General features: G+C 45.5%; 2 protein-coding genes across 2 annotated transcripts; both read right to left on the reverse strand.

The window, feature by feature from the left end:
- Nucleotides 1-1,364: 1,364 nt before the first annotated feature.
- Nucleotides 1,365-4,995, reverse strand: LOC136527646 (uncharacterized). Its single transcript, XM_066520437.1, has 3 exons — nucleotides 3,905-4,995; nucleotides 2,214-2,514; nucleotides 1,365-2,106 (listed from the first exon to the last, which is right to left on the reverse strand). The coding sequence occupies exons 1-3, from the start codon at nucleotides 4,796-4,798 to the stop codon at nucleotides 1,970-1,972; spliced, it is 1,332 nt and encodes a 443-aa protein (XP_066376534.1). The 5' UTR covers nucleotides 4,799-4,995; the 3' UTR covers nucleotides 1,365-1,969.
- Nucleotides 4,996-8,094: 3,099 nt separating this feature from the next.
- On the reverse strand, nucleotides 8,095-10,430 carry LOC136529181 (triacylglycerol lipase 2-like). The gene is made up of 8 exons (XM_066522262.1): nucleotides 9,969-10,430; nucleotides 9,745-9,885; nucleotides 9,546-9,659; nucleotides 9,310-9,453; nucleotides 9,177-9,217; nucleotides 8,978-9,057; nucleotides 8,756-8,851; nucleotides 8,095-8,671 (listed from the first exon to the last, which is right to left on the reverse strand). Exons 1-8 carry the CDS (start codon nucleotides 10,278-10,280, stop codon nucleotides 8,349-8,351), a joined length of 1,251 nt encoding a protein of 416 aa, XP_066378359.1. The 5' UTR covers nucleotides 10,281-10,430; the 3' UTR covers nucleotides 8,095-8,348.
- Nucleotides 10,431-16,978: the final 6,548 nt, after the last annotated feature.

A 16,978-nucleotide genomic window follows, 5' to 3' on the forward strand; every position in this document is an offset into this window, starting at 1 on the left:
GTCAATCTATCTCAGCTTTGATATATCCAAAAGATAACAATAATAATGATATTAAATATTATAATTAGATTCACATTAAATATATTTTCATATAATATTAATTTAGAGTCCTAAATGTTAATAGTGTTTTCTATAAACTTAGTCTAACTCAGTTTCAGTCTAGAATATGTATATTTTTTAGACAGAGATAGTATCTATAAAAGACAAAAGAGAAACTCAAGAGGCTATCAAATCTTGAACTAATTTTATAGCTCATGAAGATTAAAATGTTGAGGAATCGGTTCTTGTAATGCACAAACATAAACACAGAGAGAACGCATATATATATATATATATATATATATATATATATATATATATATATATATATATATATATATATATATATATATATATATATATGTGAAGAGGACGGGAGCTCTTTATTTCATTCAATAGTTTCAGTTACTGCGGTACTCCTATTTATAGAGTCGGTGGGCAGGTAGCGCACTAGCGCTCATCAGATTCTCCCGTTAATCACCCTCCCATTACACATCCCTTGCTTTTTGTCCTTTTGTGATAAGCACCCACGTGTTCCAACAGTGACACCCACATATTGAGGTTTTCACAACAACAAAAAACCCAAGGATCTTTAACTTTACAATGTAAAATTCTCACTACAAGTCTACGACATGTTTTTGGCTTACAAGACGAGATTGTAAAAACCTACAATACCAGTATACCACGTTGTATGACGTAAACGGAACCTATGCACGCCCACTAACGAGACTGTACAACACACATTTATTACAGGGGCTGTTGACACGGGCAATCATAGATTCACAGATCAAATTTTACACACATCATACAAAAATCGCTATCATATACAGGCGTTGAGGCGTACATGCTCAACGCTCCATTGCCAGCAGCTCGGTTCACGTGAAAAAGCCAAAACGTCATATAATTTAGAGTTGATGGAGTAGTTATTACTCCCTCCATCACATGAAAGATCTAATTCTACTTTCTAGCAAGTCAATCTATCTCAACTTTGATATATATCCAAAAGGTAACATTAATAATGATATTAAATAATTATAATTGGACTCACACTAAATATATTTTCATAGAATATTAATTTCAAGTCCTAAATGTTAATAGTGTTTTCTGTAAACTTAGTCTAACTAACTCAATTTCGGTCTAGAATTGTATATTTTTTAGAAAGAGATAGTATCTATAAAAGACAAAAGAGAAACACAAGAGCATCAAATCTTGAACTAATTTTATAACTATCGAAGATTAAAATGTTGAGAAATCAGTTCTTGTAATGCACACACAGAAACACGGAGACACAGTATAAACACAGAGAGAACACAAATGTATGGAGGAGACGGGAGCTCTTTATTTCACTGGTTTCCAGTTACTACGGTACATAGGAGACAACAGATCTCCTATTTACAAAGCCGGTGGCAGGCAGTGCTGCCCATCGGATTCTCCCGTTAATCACCCTCCCACGTGGGTCATTACACATCCCCTGCTTTTTGACAGAAAAAACCCAAGGATCTTTAACTTTACAATGTAAAATTCTCACTGCAAGTCTACATGTTGTTGGCTTACAACACGAGATTGTAAAAATCTGCAATACCGGTATACCACGCTGTATGATGTAAACGGAATCTATGCACGCCCACTAACAAGACTGTATAACAAACATTTACAAGGGCTGTTGACACGGGCAATCACACATTCACATATCACAATTTACACACATCATACAAAATCGCTATCATACACAGGCGTTGAGGCGTACATGCTCAAGCTCAACGCTCCCGTGCCAGCAGCCCGGTTCACGCGAAAAAGCCTCCCCCTAACCCCCCTTCTACGATGACCGAAAGGCAAAGCACATCCAAATCCGTCCCCAAAAAAGGCAACCACGACATGCGTCAACTCTCAAAAACGACAACCCAGACGTTGGACACCATTGTCGTCTTCTTCACGAGAAGCCGATGGTCTTACCGAGCAGCCACAGGAACAGCGTCCACTCGAGCATGAAGATCGTGTGCAGGTAAGACCGATCCAGCGTGAACCCGAACACGGTGATCCCGGCTCTGTTGTTCTCCAAGTATGTCACTGCAAGCGATCCAGAACCGCCGAAAATTAGTCATGGGATGATAAGAGCAGGGTAAAAGGAAAAAAGAATAAACTGTGTAAGGAGGGGGTGATTGCAAGCTGATTACCTAGTGCCTGCCTCTTTTGGAAGGAGATGACATGCGCGTGCGGCATATGAATCTTGGTGTTCTCCAGGAGATCTTCGTCGCCGGTCTCCTCGCTGTACTCTGTGTCGCTGTCGCTCTCGGGTTCTTGTTCGATCATGGAGTTCTGGTTGGACCCGGGCTCCCCATCCTTGAGGACAGGCTCGATGGTGCAACAGGCGTGCCACTTGGTGGTGTGGCCGGTGAGGGCCTGCGCCTGGTGGGTGATCTTGGCGGCGCTGCTCAGGATTATGATGAGCCCGGACATGAGCACAACTGAACATAGCTTGAAAATGTGAACAAAACAAAATATTAGGATATCCCCCAGTCGTCAGTCAGGAAGAAAAAGAAAGAAAGCGATGGAAACATTGAATCGTTGTTAGGATTTTGAAATTGTCGTTGGAATAAATACGCGAGCTTGTGGCTACCATAATCGCCGTCTGACTCTGAAACTGGAATTTCTTTTAGTAGTCAGGCTGGAATCTTTGTCGAGTGTGCAAGGATGCGAGTCCAGGAATCCTACTCTTTGACCATGGCATGTTCAAAATGTTTCTAACTGGAGTACGTAGTTGTTAAGCATTCTCTTTCAGATGAAGTGTCGTCTCGTGTAAACTGCAATCTATATGTTGACTCACATTTGTAGTAATGCAAAATAGCTGAAGTAAAGTTGCAACAGAAACTTGGAATTTAGCTGTTCTGCTTCTGATGTAAATTAGTACCATTATCATTGTCCTCACTCGCACGGCCTTGGCAGAGAGGAAGAGAGTGGTTTTGTTTGTTTACCTCCAAAATTGAAAGGAATAGCTGTGCAGCAGGACATCTTTTCAGAATCAAGATCCAGCGCCAGACAGATCGTAGCTACTAGTTGGGCGTGTATCACATCACGCCTCAGGTTTGCTGTTTCTGACACCGCGCTAATCACTATTGCTAATTAGCGAGCTATTACGTCACAATGGGGCTGTTCGACTGGTGTTAAAGCCGGCTGGAGCTGTTTTATTGTGAGAGAAAAATACTGTAGATTCTAGCTGATAAGCCGGCTGATAAGTTCAAGCAACAGGCTGATAAGTTCATCCACAATTCCCAGTCCAATTCAGCGTTCAGACCACCTGTTTTGTTTTCCTGATTTGATTAGGCTCTACTCTCTCCGTCCTGTAATATAGTGCATTATAGCATTCAAAAATTATCCTAAAATATAATGCATTCTAGAAGATAAAAACCAGTTTTACATTAAATATTTTCTATTTATCAACTAATCATCATTAATCACGTTGATGATAATATTTGATTAGAAAATAAAATAAAGGTATATGCGTTTTTTATGTTCTCTTAATTTATCTTAAAATTCATAGAATGCACCGTATTACCGGAAGTAGGCCCGAATTTTGATCCTAGGCTATCCATCAGTCATCTCAATGATTCTATATATTGTCCCAGTTGTGCTTTTTCTAAACGTGACACATCGGCAATTATTGATTCCGTCAAAATTAAGAAAGCAGACACTGTAAAGTTCTCTCTGTGTTTCAAAAAAAAAAGTTCTCTCTTCCTTAATCAGGTTTGCCGTAGGAAAGATAAGCGAATGAATTTGGGAATTCAACAATTGTGCCTAATTGAGCGCAGTGCAGTTCATGAAAATTCGAACACGAAACCGAGCAATTAAGCAGTTGTATAAGACTCACCGCGAGCTCGCCGGTGTTGAGGAGGTCGTCGACGGAGTCGTGTCGCGTGGTGAGGAGCACGGAGGCGAACTGGCTGGCTGTGGCGATGAGCAGGGCGGCGACGATGAACTTGCGGAAGCGATGGCTGATGACCTTGAGCTGCTTGCGGATGTCGAGGTGCTCTCTGAGCACGGTATCCACCCCAGCCCGGCCTTCCTCGACCTCCTCGAGCAGCGAGCCGGCGAAGTCCTCGAGCCTGAGCCCCTGGAGGTGGCAGATGAGGCGGAAGAGGACGCAGGTGAGGAGGTAGACGGCGCTGCGGTACATCCAGGAGGCCATCTCGAGGGAGCATGCGAGCACGTCGCTGAGGACGTCGTTGGCGAAGAAGGGCACGCGGTCGGCGGAGGTGGCGTACCACCAGGTCTTGTACGCGGCCTCGGCGGCGAAGCAGGGCGCGACGAGGGAGGCGAGGTGGCGGAAGGAGAAGGCCAGGCGCGCCGTGTAGTTGAGCCGGACGCGGTCGCTCTTGCCCCGGAGCTTGTCGAGGTGGAGCAGGCGGCGGAGCCCGACGCGGCGGAAGGAGGCGGAGAGGCAGAGGAACCCCGCCGCCGAGGCGGCCGAGAGCGAGAGCTGCACGACGGCAGAAAAGGGCCGGCGCGAGGCCCGGAAGGCGAGGAGGAAGTGCGCCGCGGCCGGGACGATGATGGCGAGGACGAGGAAGAGGAGCCAGGATAGCGCGGCTTGCGCGGGGCCCGAGTGGTCCATGCACACCCACCGCAGGCAGGAGCGGAACCACTGCAGCTCGTCGTCGGCGCGCGACGCGCACCGCTCCAGCGGTACCCCGCGCTTCAGCGCCCGCGGCAGAAGCTGCTCCGCCGCTGACGCGGCGGCGGACGCGCTCAGCCGCCGCCCCATGGGGACCAAGACTCCAAGAAGGAGGCGATCGGTCGGTCGATCGAGTCGAGCGGTTCGATTGCGTTGCGCAGCTCTGGTTGGTCGGTCGGCCGCGCGCCCGCGCTCTGTCGTTTGCTTGGGCGGGCAGGCAGTGTGGGCGTGGCGTGGGTGGTGGCGGCGGTGGCCGGGTACAGGTGGGATGGAATGGGAATCCGAGCGGGAGGAGGGAGGCGTGGGGTTAGTATATAATGGTGGCTGACTGGCTGGCTGTGATTGTGAACGGGGTTGCGTGCGCTCGGGACCCCTAGGTATCTGTATCTCCGGTCTGGTGGACCGCGTGCATTGCAGGTGCGTGGCGGGGGCACACAGGACGGCGGCGGATGCCATGGGAGTGTTTGCGTCGTAGCTTGCCCACTTGCAAGATCCAGCGTCATCAGTTCGGACTCGCAGGAGTACCGTACTGTTTGTCATGCAGTACCTACTCATACGCTGTTCCATGGCACAGGTATAACGGTAGAGTCTGCAGTTGAACTGCGAGTCCGCAGTACCTATCCAGCAGCAGCCAAGTGTTAAGAGAAGCGCAGCGACGTATCAGACCCGTCGCAGGCAGCCGGGGCCAGGCGGATCGACGGCATCCCGGACAGGGCGGCGGAGCGCGGGCGCCGGGATGGAGACCGACCGCGCACGCCTCCTCTGTCCTCTCCCTCCCTCGCGCGCGGGTGCGTCGCCCTCAGGCGGTCGTCGCGCGGCAAAGGCATCGCGAGGCTCGGCTTCGGCTGCCTTTCAGTTTCAGCCTGCAGCCCTACCGCGGCGCGGAAAGCGACCCGTCTGTCTGTCCGTGTCGGCACTTGGCCAGTGCCAAGGGGAACTTGGCCGCGTGTCTGCCTGCGTGGCTGCGTGCAGGAAGGAACCCGGCTGATTTTTTTTTTCTCCCATATTGATATGCTGTATTGCTTACTGCGATCAGGACTCGGCGGGAATTCACACACACACACACACAAAATCAGGACTCGGGAGGCGAAGGCGTAGAGTGATGATAACCATGTGCGATTATGGAACTTCATTCGTTTACAGGTGTGTCGAGAAGAATCCAGCGAAAGAGGGCGTTCAGGAAGAGAAAAAAATACAAAAAAAAGAGAAATCGATGATCCTGAGTCCGTGAGTGCAGTACAGAAGTTTACAAGTCCGGACGTGTGCTGACTCCAATCAGTAGTGCGTGCGTGACACAGACAGACTCTCTCCAGTCTACTACTCATCATCACCGAATGCACCGTCTGTTTGTTTGGCCGTGGCTTGTCGTAGATGATCGTAAATTTTCAGTCGAAATAATATTTTTCTCTCGTACAAACTAGCCAGCAGTACTTCTTCACGAACCAGCAACGAAACGAACCAGCCAACCGAATAGGCTGACAACGATTTTTTAGCCAATGATTACAGAGGTTCGTGGTATGCAACTTGATTACGTGAGAGTTTAGATGCCGCTCGAACTACCGATCACCAACGCTTCCCCGCCTGACGGTGCCGCCGAAGAACACGGCCAACCAAGACCCTGTGAAGAAGTGATCGATCGCAACCATCATGTGCTGTGTGATCCAGACAGCACGGAGAGATCTACGTATCTCACTTGCCTCACCCACGGTTCTCGACGCGGCGCGACGTGTCGTCACGCGCCGCGGTTCGTCCAGGCCCAGGTAGGCAGAGGGCACCGTGCGCGCGCGTCCTGTTTCTCTCGGTCGGCGGAGGTGTCGTCGTTTTGCCGGTGGCCTCATGCTTCGGGTCCCCCCGCACTCTGAAGTTGACGGCTCGGCAAAGGGACACAACGCCGGTGCTGAGTCACGCATACGCCGCAGTACCGCACTCGTAAAGAAATGGCTAAGCTTTTTTATTTCCCTCTTCAGTTGTGTTACGCTCGTGCTGTGTCCCAATTTGATAGCTACTCCCTCATTAATGGATTGATTGATGAAACATGGGAGCCAGGTCAGGTCAGACCAGGTGTTTTCTTTTTCTCCTTGGTTGGCTTATCAGGCATGTTGGATTGTTGTAGTAAGTAAGTACATGACCAGATACAGACAGTACTGGCTAAGCTTGGTGCTTATCAGATGGATCAGGAGTTGCCACCACCTGTTCGTTATCCCCGCTGAAACTCTGAAGGGCTGCTTGAGTGCTTGACAGTTGACACGAACCCGTCAGAACGCCCCCCTTTTCTTTCAAGTGAGGAGAGAGGCCACAACTGTTGTCAAGGCCCCAGCCACCAGGGGACTTTTTGTTTTCGATTAAACATGTAATTGCAATTCTTTTTTTTGTTTAATAATTAGCGGGATAGGTCGGAGACCAATTGACTAGAGCATTATTAAGGGAGGGATAATCTGATGTCAATGAGGATTCATGACCATTTCCCTGCCCCTTTGGGCGGTGAGATAGCACGGATAACTCCTTTTGTCGGCAAAGGGAGGAGAGCCACACATATCAGCGAGCTTCTGGCTCAATTTGGAGAGCCAAATTGGAGGTAGGGCAACTCTTGAGAATTTGCCGCTTCTAACTTGAGAAAAGAAATGCACTAGGGACACTTCCGTGTTTTCTCTCCCGTGTTTCCGAGCATGGAAACTTTCCTCACAGAATTAGTTACTTGAAATGGTCATGGTTCAGCATACAAGGAAAATTGTAATAGCATAACGCGATTATCAGTAGTAATAAGTCGTCAGAGTTATGAAACTGCATTATTGCAAGCACATGCATCTCCGGTTCTCCACGACCTCCAGGCGCCAAATATCTCAGGTCCCATCAAACTTGATGGCAACAGTTGCCGCTCCCAGCTCAACGGCAGCATCTACCCACCAGCCACCGCAAGGAATTCAGAAAGAGGACACGGGGCCATTCTTTTCTTCTTTCATTCATCAGGCCTCCGTCAAAAAGTTCTGGTAGGCAGTTCAGAAGAACACCTGGACCTGGGCCCTGCTGGCTCTTCCGGTGGCTGCAGGCTGCTGCATCGCCAAACCCCCCGATACTGCTTCCTCAGTTCTTTCTGAATTCTGATTTCTGATTTCTGATTTCTGATGGGAAACCAGGCCAACTCAAACAACAGAAGAAAAGGACCAAAGAAAGTGTGCACCTGAGCTGAATTGCCCTACCGGGCCAAATCATGTAGTATATCGGGCTGGGCCAAGCTCTAAAATTTCCAGAACAGTACTCAAATTGGTCCAGAACAGGCCTGGTCCAGCATTATACAGCAATCAAATCGATTCCATGAAACCGTAGCATTGCCTTACAGGCTGCATCTATTGCATACCGGCAGATACTAAGCTAGGTTTACCTCAAACTTTCATATACCAAGAGTTGACCTGAAATTAAAATTGCTGCCTGTCAAGTATTAGAAGCAGGAGAAGCTGATACACATTTGTGAATAGCAAGGCCAGGCTGTATACATATAAGCATTTTATAAGGAGTTGCTTGTTGGCATAATAATGGTTTGCTGTCACCACGGGATGCTTATTGTTGAGAAACATAAAAAAAGGTAGGCATATTGTTCACGTTTAGGTCAGTATAGAAAAGGACATTTACTAGTATTAAGCTCTCAGTGACGCTTGAAGAATTCCACCATGGGCTTGTATATGAGTTGTGGAGCATTGTAGCCCATGACAAAGTCGCCGTGCGCATAGTCAGGCATGTACAGCACCTCGATGTCATCGCTGTCATGCTCCCTGATGAGCGTCCGCAGGAGGTGTCTGGTGTCAGGGACGTCGCCGAGAAAATCTTGGCCGCCATGGGTGAGGAACAAGGGGACATGCCTCGGGATGGACGAGAGATCGTATGGCGGGGGCCGTGTCTGATTGTAGTGCCTCATGTTCTCCTTCTCGTTTCCGTAGTCGTACTTTCTGATAGATGATTTCCTGACCACTTGTGACACATAAAATTTTACATATATAAGCAGCTGGGCTCTTTTGGGCGACAGATTCCTTCGTTTCTGATAAAGATTCTTACGCTGCGACATGTGGACCATGTTTTTGACAGAGGTTGACTGTGGACCGTGCTGCAGGAAGATGCATGTAGTCGAAGCATTGAGGCAGCAGTCCGGTCCTTCCATCAGGGGATCAAATTCATAAAAGCCACAGTTAGTACGATATGATCACAGCCAAAGCATTAATGTTTTATATATTTGTTTGGAGTAAATTAACTAAGGTGGAGTGGAGGTAACACTGTTACCTGCTACAGATGAAAATAGATCATAGCAGTCGACGTCTGGGTCGACGCAGACTTCTCCTAACAGTTCTTGTGCAACTCGCCTGTCAATGTCATGGAGCAGAACATTTGTAGCAATCAACTTTCTAGGATTGAGCTAGTATTATGTGCATTTATCTTCTTCCTAATAGGAATCACAAGAAGTTGTAGAAGAAATGCCTACCCAAGAGGATTGAACTCGTGATAACCTAGCATGTGAATTGTCTGCATGATACAGAAACATAGATACAAAAACACTGAACATGGCCATTCTAATCAACAATAAGAATAAGCGGGTTCGTTCTACACTGCTTTACTTCTGCGAGGAAGATACGAGCCGCAAGCAAGATGAGCCTTGATTTCATCCTGTTCAGATAAGCAATTGGGCAGAGCAACGCGGCTGATCGCACTACGTCTGTTAACTTGTTATCTGAGAGGGCTGCAAGCATAATCAAGGTCCCCTAGAAAAAAGAGCAAAAGTTTCAGCATCTTCTCCCAGTTCCAAGACCCAAGTCGATGGTATACTAAATAATAAGGTCACGTGCATGGTTACCAGGGAGTGACCAATATAGTGGACTTTCTGGCCTCCTGTTTGGTTATAGACAAACTGAAGTACAGCAGGAAGATCATAATCAGCAAGTTGGTCCCATGTCCAGTCCCAAAAAGCCTGCAAAGAGGATCAGTATTGTTTTAGTGAAATATTTTGACATACGGTTTCTTGATCAAATTCAAACCAGAGATGCGAACGTAACCGGGTCTTCTGGGGTGAGGGTGGTATGTCTGCGACTGGACTTTGTTCCACGACAGTTGGCGATCCAAACATCAAACCCACCATCAGCCAAAATGAAGCCTAGTGATTGTTTTGGTGTACTCAGTACCCAACAGAAACCATCCTGTCCAATCAGCAAATTCATGTTTTTTCATCAGCTGCGAACATGATTTGAATCACATGTGTTATGTTCAACAATGTGCTTACCACCAGCAGCCCATGGAATAGTAGTACTGGTGTCCTCGTATCCTCAGTCGAGTTACTGGTAGCATTAGAAAGACCATGGGGGATCCTCTTTAAGCTAAGAATATAGCCATCCTCTGTTGTTACATGATATTCTTCACAAGGATAGCCATAAGCTGCTACTCGTGACTTGCACATACCAAAAGGGTGGGGTTGTGGGGGGCATTGATCATCACTAATGTCGTTTGTAGAATTCTGCATCCTCCATGAGAGAACAATTTGCAGGTTCAAGGCAATGAAAAGAATAAGGAAGAGTAGATAGAGATCCTGAGCCATCTCTATTGAGAACTATGATTTCTGGCACTAGAACTGAAACTTCTGTCAAACCATGAACGGGACTACAGGATATAAGCTACAATTTTGTGTGCTTCCAAGAATAGGTAGGGTGGGGGGCAGCTGCAGGGATGACCTCTGAATGACACTGAGTTTCTAGCTTCAACACTGACTTGTAAGGAGCACTAATTTATAGAACAGGCTGTGCTATGTATGAGAGTTTCGTTTCTACTTATTGGTTATTGTTTTCTCTCAGAGAAGCATGAGCATGAGAAAAATAATCTATCACCGTAGATCTTGTAAGTATTGAATGTGAGATTTAATAACCATGAGCTAATCAGGTGGGAAAAGAAAACAGAAGTAGTTGTCATAATGCAATCACGCCATCTTGATGATGAGAATGAATAGGCCGTAGGTCTCACTTCACAACAATTCTGTGATCCCAAGTTCTGTTCAGGACCACTAGGAATGTTGTAGACGAAAAGGTAACATTATCTATTTGTACCAGTGCAACTTATTTGCAATTTATAGGGCAACAAACATTCGGGTATCATCACTGGAGCATGCTATCTAGATGTCCCTGATATATGCCAAATTCAACTGTTCGGCATGAGTATTACATGAGATATATACTAGGATATCGTATGCAATCCTAATAAGGGCGTACAGAAAGTTACAGAAGTACACCTTTGTCAGAACAAAAACGAGAACAATCTGAGTTTGGTCGGACCTATTTGGCAACTTAGAGCATTTTTCAAGAGTTTTCTAAATTTTCCTCCAAAAAAACTCCATGTTATTTGCGGCATCAATGGTGGTCACTATTGGTAATGGGAAATTTGCTACATTCTGGACTTCATCCTGGATTAGATGGGCGTGCACCCAAGACGATAGCTCCGACGTTGTTCTCGAAAGCAAAAAGGAAAAACATCACGGTGCAAAAGGCCCTACTGGATAATCGTTGGATAGCTCACATCCTACCGATTCTAACGCCGCAAGAGTTGAATGAATATGTAACGCTATGGCAAGCTGTCAGCCACACTATGCTTGTTGAAAACAGGGAAGACACTATATATATCTATTGGTGTTGGACGTCTGATGGCGAATACACGACCAAGAGCACTTACAATATTCAGTTTTAAGGGGCTTTCAGTAAGTTGAAAATTATGCCGATCTGGAAAGCAAAGGCCGAATCAAAATGTGGATTTTTTGCGTGAACTCTGCTACACAAAAAAAAAATTCTTACAACCAACAATATGATGAAAAGACAGTGGCCAAATGACCCTATATGCAAGCTCTGTGGAGTAGAACCGGAAACGCCAACACATCTATGCAAAGATTGTGTATTCTCGAAACAAGTTTGGTCCCTTCTCAAACAATGGCTTCGATTATCTTTGCTGGACTCTGTTGCAACAAATGGATCACTACATAACTATTGGCGCAGATGTCGCATGAAGATTGAAAAAAACCAAAGAAAAGTGTTCGATGGTGTCCTGATATATTTTTGGTGAATTGTTTGGAAGGAACGAAATAGAAGGACTTTTCAGAACACGGTGTTACAGCCAAGACAAGTTGCACTCCTGTGCAAGGGAGAGATAGAACAAAATCAATTGGCGACAGGATCAAATACAAAGGGCGATTAGTGCTACTAAGCTTTCTAAAGAGTCTAGAACCACATTTATTGGACATGTATAACTCCATTTATAGCTGTTTAAAGTGGCATGTTAGTTTCTGTCTATGTTTTGGACAGAGATGCAATTATTGGATTAGTTGACCCTTCTAACTGTAGAATCATCTTAATATGAGAATAAGAAAGTTGTAGGTAACTTCCTAAGCTTTTCAAAAAGTTATGGTTCATGTTTGTTGGAGGTCTAGAACTCTAGTTATGCTTCTCTGATGATGCTATCCGTTTTCTATACCACTGCTGTTGGGTTGGATTTGCAGTTTTGCTTGTGCAATTATTTTGTGGTGTAAATGATGTTTGCTATGGTGGTAGGGAATACAAAAGTTGTAGCAAATTTCATAATCTTGCTTGTGTTCAAATTATAAGACCATAGGCCTGATAGTTTAGGAGTTACATGACTTTTAAGTCTTCTAGCAAGTTTTGATTTTATTCTGAGCAGATTTGAAAGATGCTAGTGTTTGATCTAGTTAGGATTTGAATAAGTTTTTGGTGATAATAACAAAGTTGTAGATAATTCATGTATCTAGATTCTATTAAAATTTGGTGGTATTTGGCCAAGTAGTTTGTGAGTTATGCCTGTTTAAAGTTGGGTTACAGAATTGATTACTCTCTGCCTTGTTTAGACCAGTTTCTGTAAATGGGTATATTTGGCTTAGTTAACTTGAGAATCATGCTAAGATGATTAAATATCAATTGTCGAAAATTTCATAAGCTTTCCAGAATGTCTTCTTGCAAGTCATTTGGATTTGTGTAACTCCAGTTATAGCTAAATCTTGTAGCTGCTGTTTGCATGTCCAGAAATTGACAGATTCCCATTTTAGTTGTTTGCTTGTATATTGCTAAGTGTGGCTCATACCTTTGATGATGGTTGAGTTAGAGTACCTGAGATCTTGGGAAACTTGTGTCATGCTTGGTGTTGACATCTTGTTTGCTATCATGGAATGATAAATTGTGCGATATTTATAGTAAGCAATGTGAAGTGCTTGTGCATGTTAATGTAACCTTGTGCTTGTCTTACTTTCTGCATGCGATGCATTGCCTATTGCACTTCCATGTATTCATACACCTGCATTTTGCATCTCATTTAGGTACGCTAGATAAACCATGTGAAGGATGTGATGTGGAGTCAAACCCGAAGACGGTGTTTGGTGGATCTATCCCGAAGATGGAAGGACTAAGCAAGTGCTAGGACCGGAGATATCACCAAGTCGGTGTAAGCTAACTGAACTGACTTGTGTCGGATCCCAGGCAAGCCCTAGAGCATTTTAAGTCTCCTAGTATTTTACAAATGATTACTTAAGTACTTATAATTGATGCATTAGGTTATAAGAGTTGAATGGAACCAATTGATGCATATAAATTCCTTGTCCAGATATTACACCTTTAACCGGTATAGGTCCAGGATCGAATATATGCTTAGCCATGCTTAGACCGGTAGAAGTCGGGTGATATCCTATCACCTGCGAGATATAGGTGGATACCAGAGCACGGTTGGCTATATATGCTATCGTGGAAAAGAACCATGGGGTAAAAGTAAATCGAGGCCGGGCGAAGTCTATGTCTAGGTTGACTCATGTGATTCCATCTATGCCGATCAAGGACCGTACCGTTGTTGGAACTTCTAACAAGATTGAACGCATGCCTATCACTTAGCTGGCCGGATAACTTGTTCCGACCACGAAGCCGAGTAGCTCAACTCAGGCCGGGCCCCGTTCTGTTGTGCGCTCCTTCTGGGGAACGATCAGACTAAGCCCAAGGGTAGGCTTGGCCTGAGCATCCTGGCATCTGGTGTTCCAGATTGTGCGGCGCAGTATGGACCCACAAAATGTGTACCTGAGTTGTACCAAAGGTGACCTAAGGTGACCGTTGATCTGGTCTGTCTGGGTTTGTGTTAGGAATAAATTCCCAGCTGGTTGAAATCGATTCGAATCGCCGTCTCTCCCGGATAGTGAGAAACTTGGCTAGCTCCAACATCGTAGTCACTGTGTTATGGAATATGATGGTTCGAATGAATTTGGAATTTCAATACCTGCTATGGTTACTATTGTATGCTCTAAAAAGATATACCACATGTTTGGCACAGGATAGTTGCTAATCTAGAGATGGATAGTTATAATTAACTTGATGACATAATTATAATTGTATAATTGAGTTAATCGCTTTTTATGCAAATTGTTGTCAAGCTACCTCCACTTATAAAGCCTTGCATACTCCTTGGAGTCAATTTTATTTCTAGTTATGATGGGTAAGTCTAGCTGAGTACATTTGAGTACTCAGGGTTTATCCCACCATGTTGCAGGTAAGGTTTTGACCTGCTGAGGATGGTGGCTAACCACCAGTGGGCTCGGTGACTCTATATTCACTTCTCATCTATATGCTTTTGTCTGAGGAGGTCACTTATGCTAGCAATGTATTTGGAACTCATATTAATGAAATCCTTCAAAAGCAATGTTGTTTTCACTAATCGGTTTTGAAATCCAAACTTGTATTATTATTTATGAATCTATATGTAATATTATTTCCGCTGCAACTCTGCGTATGTGATGTGTATTTGCTTAATCACGCGATCTTGGTTGTGATGTTGATTTACCGAGGTCCTGCGTGACACTCGGCGGACTACCGAGTTTATATAAGTGAGAGTATGCGCGTGTCAACGTGTTCAGCGGGGACAGCCGTACTTGATCTTGTATAAATTGGGCGGTTCTGTCACACAGGGAGCCCTTTTTGGCAGCGCCTATCCCTGCCGCACATTCACACAAGGGGAGCAGCAAATTACCTAACACTCCTCTCCAGATGACTACGGCAGCGATGAAGTCCTTCTCTGCTTCGCGCGCAAAGCAATATTCCGCGCCAAGAGGGAAATAGATGCGGGTGGAGACCAATACGCTCGATGTCTACGGCGCGTAATTTTACATGGTTTGGGTGAGTTTTTCCCAAGTGCTAAAAGATTAGGAGGATGGATTAAGAGTTGTTGGAGAGGGGTTTTTTCCAATCTTCCCAAAAACAAGGATTGGTAGGAGATTTAGGATAATTTCAGAGATGCTCCTAGTAAATTTTTACAAATAAAATTTTAAGTTCATGTAATTTCTTGTGCACCAGAAAACCTGTACTCCTTCTATCCCAAAATAGATAACCTACTCATTGAGAGGCATTTTGGTCTTTTGCCTTTTGTGTTGGTATCCGTGAGAGATTTTAAGGGTATGCTTGGTTTTTGGGGACTACGGAGGATGGGACAACCCATCCCTATTTTCTAGGTTGAGATGATCCTAGCTTCTAGTTTGGTTGAGGGTATCCTTGTTGACCCGCTGTAATTCTCATCATCCATGATGCAAATTGCAAGCCCCATCGCATCCTTGCCATCACCACAACTTGTTGCCCATTGCACGGGCTCGATGTTAATCCAGTCTGTTGCGAGCAACATAGATTGCGGCCAAAATTAAGTCTATGCTAGGAATTGAGGCATAAGAATCAAGATCCAATCTAGGGGAGTAGAGGCGAAGGGAGGGAGATCTCACCATGGCAAGAGTCATGGTAGGAAGTAGATTCGGTGACTTGTCTTTAGCAAGTCATGGCGTGACTTTAGTGCCCGCATCTATGGATCTACCATTGAGTGGTGATCGATTGAGCATTCCCATCAAATGACTCCACTTTTCACCTATTTGCAGTTCCTTGTTTGTGGCTTTATGCTCCGCAGGCCAGCAGCGGAGGACCACAAGTGCCACATTCTATGTGCACTTTACATAGATGTCCGCAAGCCACCTCTGGGGTGCCATCGTGGAGCACTACCACAGGGATGCCAGTGAGGAGCACTGTAGTGCTTGGGAGGTCATCATCACAGAGACTCCAACGTTGGGGCAACACTTGGCTATTTTAGCGGCATATATATAGGGGGGAAACTACGTTATGTATGGGGGTGGTTTGCAAATACACCCTCCAAAAATTGCAAAACTAGTGAGTTTGATTAAAATTCCACTATATATGCACACTCAATGAGACATGTATATGCACCCACAAGACAACTACACCGTCTCTAATTTGCTCTGCTTCGCCACTGGGGACATAGGCAGACGTCCAACATTCGAAGAATTTGCCAAAAACTCTAGAATTTATAGCATAAGCAAGTTTAGATTAATTATGTTTGAAGAAGCAAGGCAAATAATTGGTTTCTCAAAAAAAAACCATGCACAAGAATCAGCTTGATTTATCTCTTATCTATACAGCAAAGCAATCCCACGACGCCGAGCAGACGACTGATCTGGAGGATGGCCTTACGCCGTTAGTGACCACTATGAGCCTGCTGGCCAACACCACCTCCATAGCTCCAAACCCATGATGGCTCGACATCGGTGCATGGAGCACCATGGCATCGCCACCAGCAAGAACGTCATAATGGAGCCTACCCATGGAGAAGCCAATCTCCGAGTACTGTTCTAGGGCACACCGCCACTGATGAATACCTAACATCGGGGTTATGTAAACCCCTGGATTAGCACCATAATAGGGTAGTTAACCCCTTGACCGCTTCTCCTAATTGGCTAGGGGCTAGTGGGGCTACACCCAGTAGTAGGTGCGCTTGCGCGTCCTTGCTAGATCCTGACTAGAGCCCATGTGGTCATGAGGCTCCATTTCCTGGGGGCTCTAGCTGAGGGAGTTACCTCGGTACTGGGGCTAAAGTTTGGTGTAGCCTTGGCCCTCATCAGCCAGGCCCCCCTTGAACAGTGCTCGATAGGCTAGCTCAGACATATGGCTTGGAGTACTCGACATAGAACCCTACCACGCAGCAGGAGCCTAACACATGTGCAAAGGCATATTGCGGTCAGCTCTGTTAGGGTGTTGTTCCCTCTGCCTTAGCGTGGAGTTGTTCACCTATTTTGATGTGGGGTCATGCCCGAGGTGTGACATAAGGCGACATTGGAGGCGCTAAACCCACTTGTCAGCCTCCCTAGGCTTTGTCTCCCTTCCACTAAACCAAGGTAGGCAAAACGCACAACCTTCCACTACCATTTGCAAAATGCTATCA

The sequence above is a fragment of the Miscanthus floridulus genome, chromosome 19 (genome assembly GCF_019320115.1).
Source record: "Miscanthus floridulus cultivar M001 chromosome 19, ASM1932011v1, whole genome shotgun sequence".
In the NCBI taxonomy this organism is placed as follows: Eukaryota; Viridiplantae; Streptophyta; class Magnoliopsida; order Poales; family Poaceae; genus Miscanthus; species Miscanthus floridulus.

Excerpts from the sequence above, each read along its gene's own strand:
- LOC136529181 (XM_066522262.1), bottom strand. The coding sequence starts at position 10,280 with ATGGCTCAGGATCTCTATCTACTCTTCCTTATTCTTTTCATTGCCTTG. Across the intron at positions 9,058-9,176 it reads CACGAGTTCAATCCTCTTGG|GCGAGTTGCACAAGAACTGT; the intron begins GTAGGCATTTCT and ends TGACATTGACAG. Across the intron at positions 8,852-8,977 it reads TCTATTTTCATCTGTAGCAG|GACCGGACTGCTGCCTCAAT; the intron begins GTAACAGTGTTA and ends CCCTGATGGAAG.
- LOC136527646 (XM_066520437.1), bottom strand. The coding sequence starts at position 4,798 with ATGGGGCGGCGGCTGAGCGCGTCCGCCGCCGCGTCAGCGGCGGAGCAG. Across the intron at positions 2,515-3,904 it reads TCAACACCGGCGAGCTCGCG|CTATGTTCAGTTGTGCTCAT; the intron begins GTGAGTCTTATA and ends CACATTTTCAAG. Across the intron at positions 2,107-2,213 it reads CCAAAAGAGGCAGGCACTAG|TGACATACTTGGAGAACAAC; the intron begins GTAATCAGCTTG and ends GATCGCTTGCAG.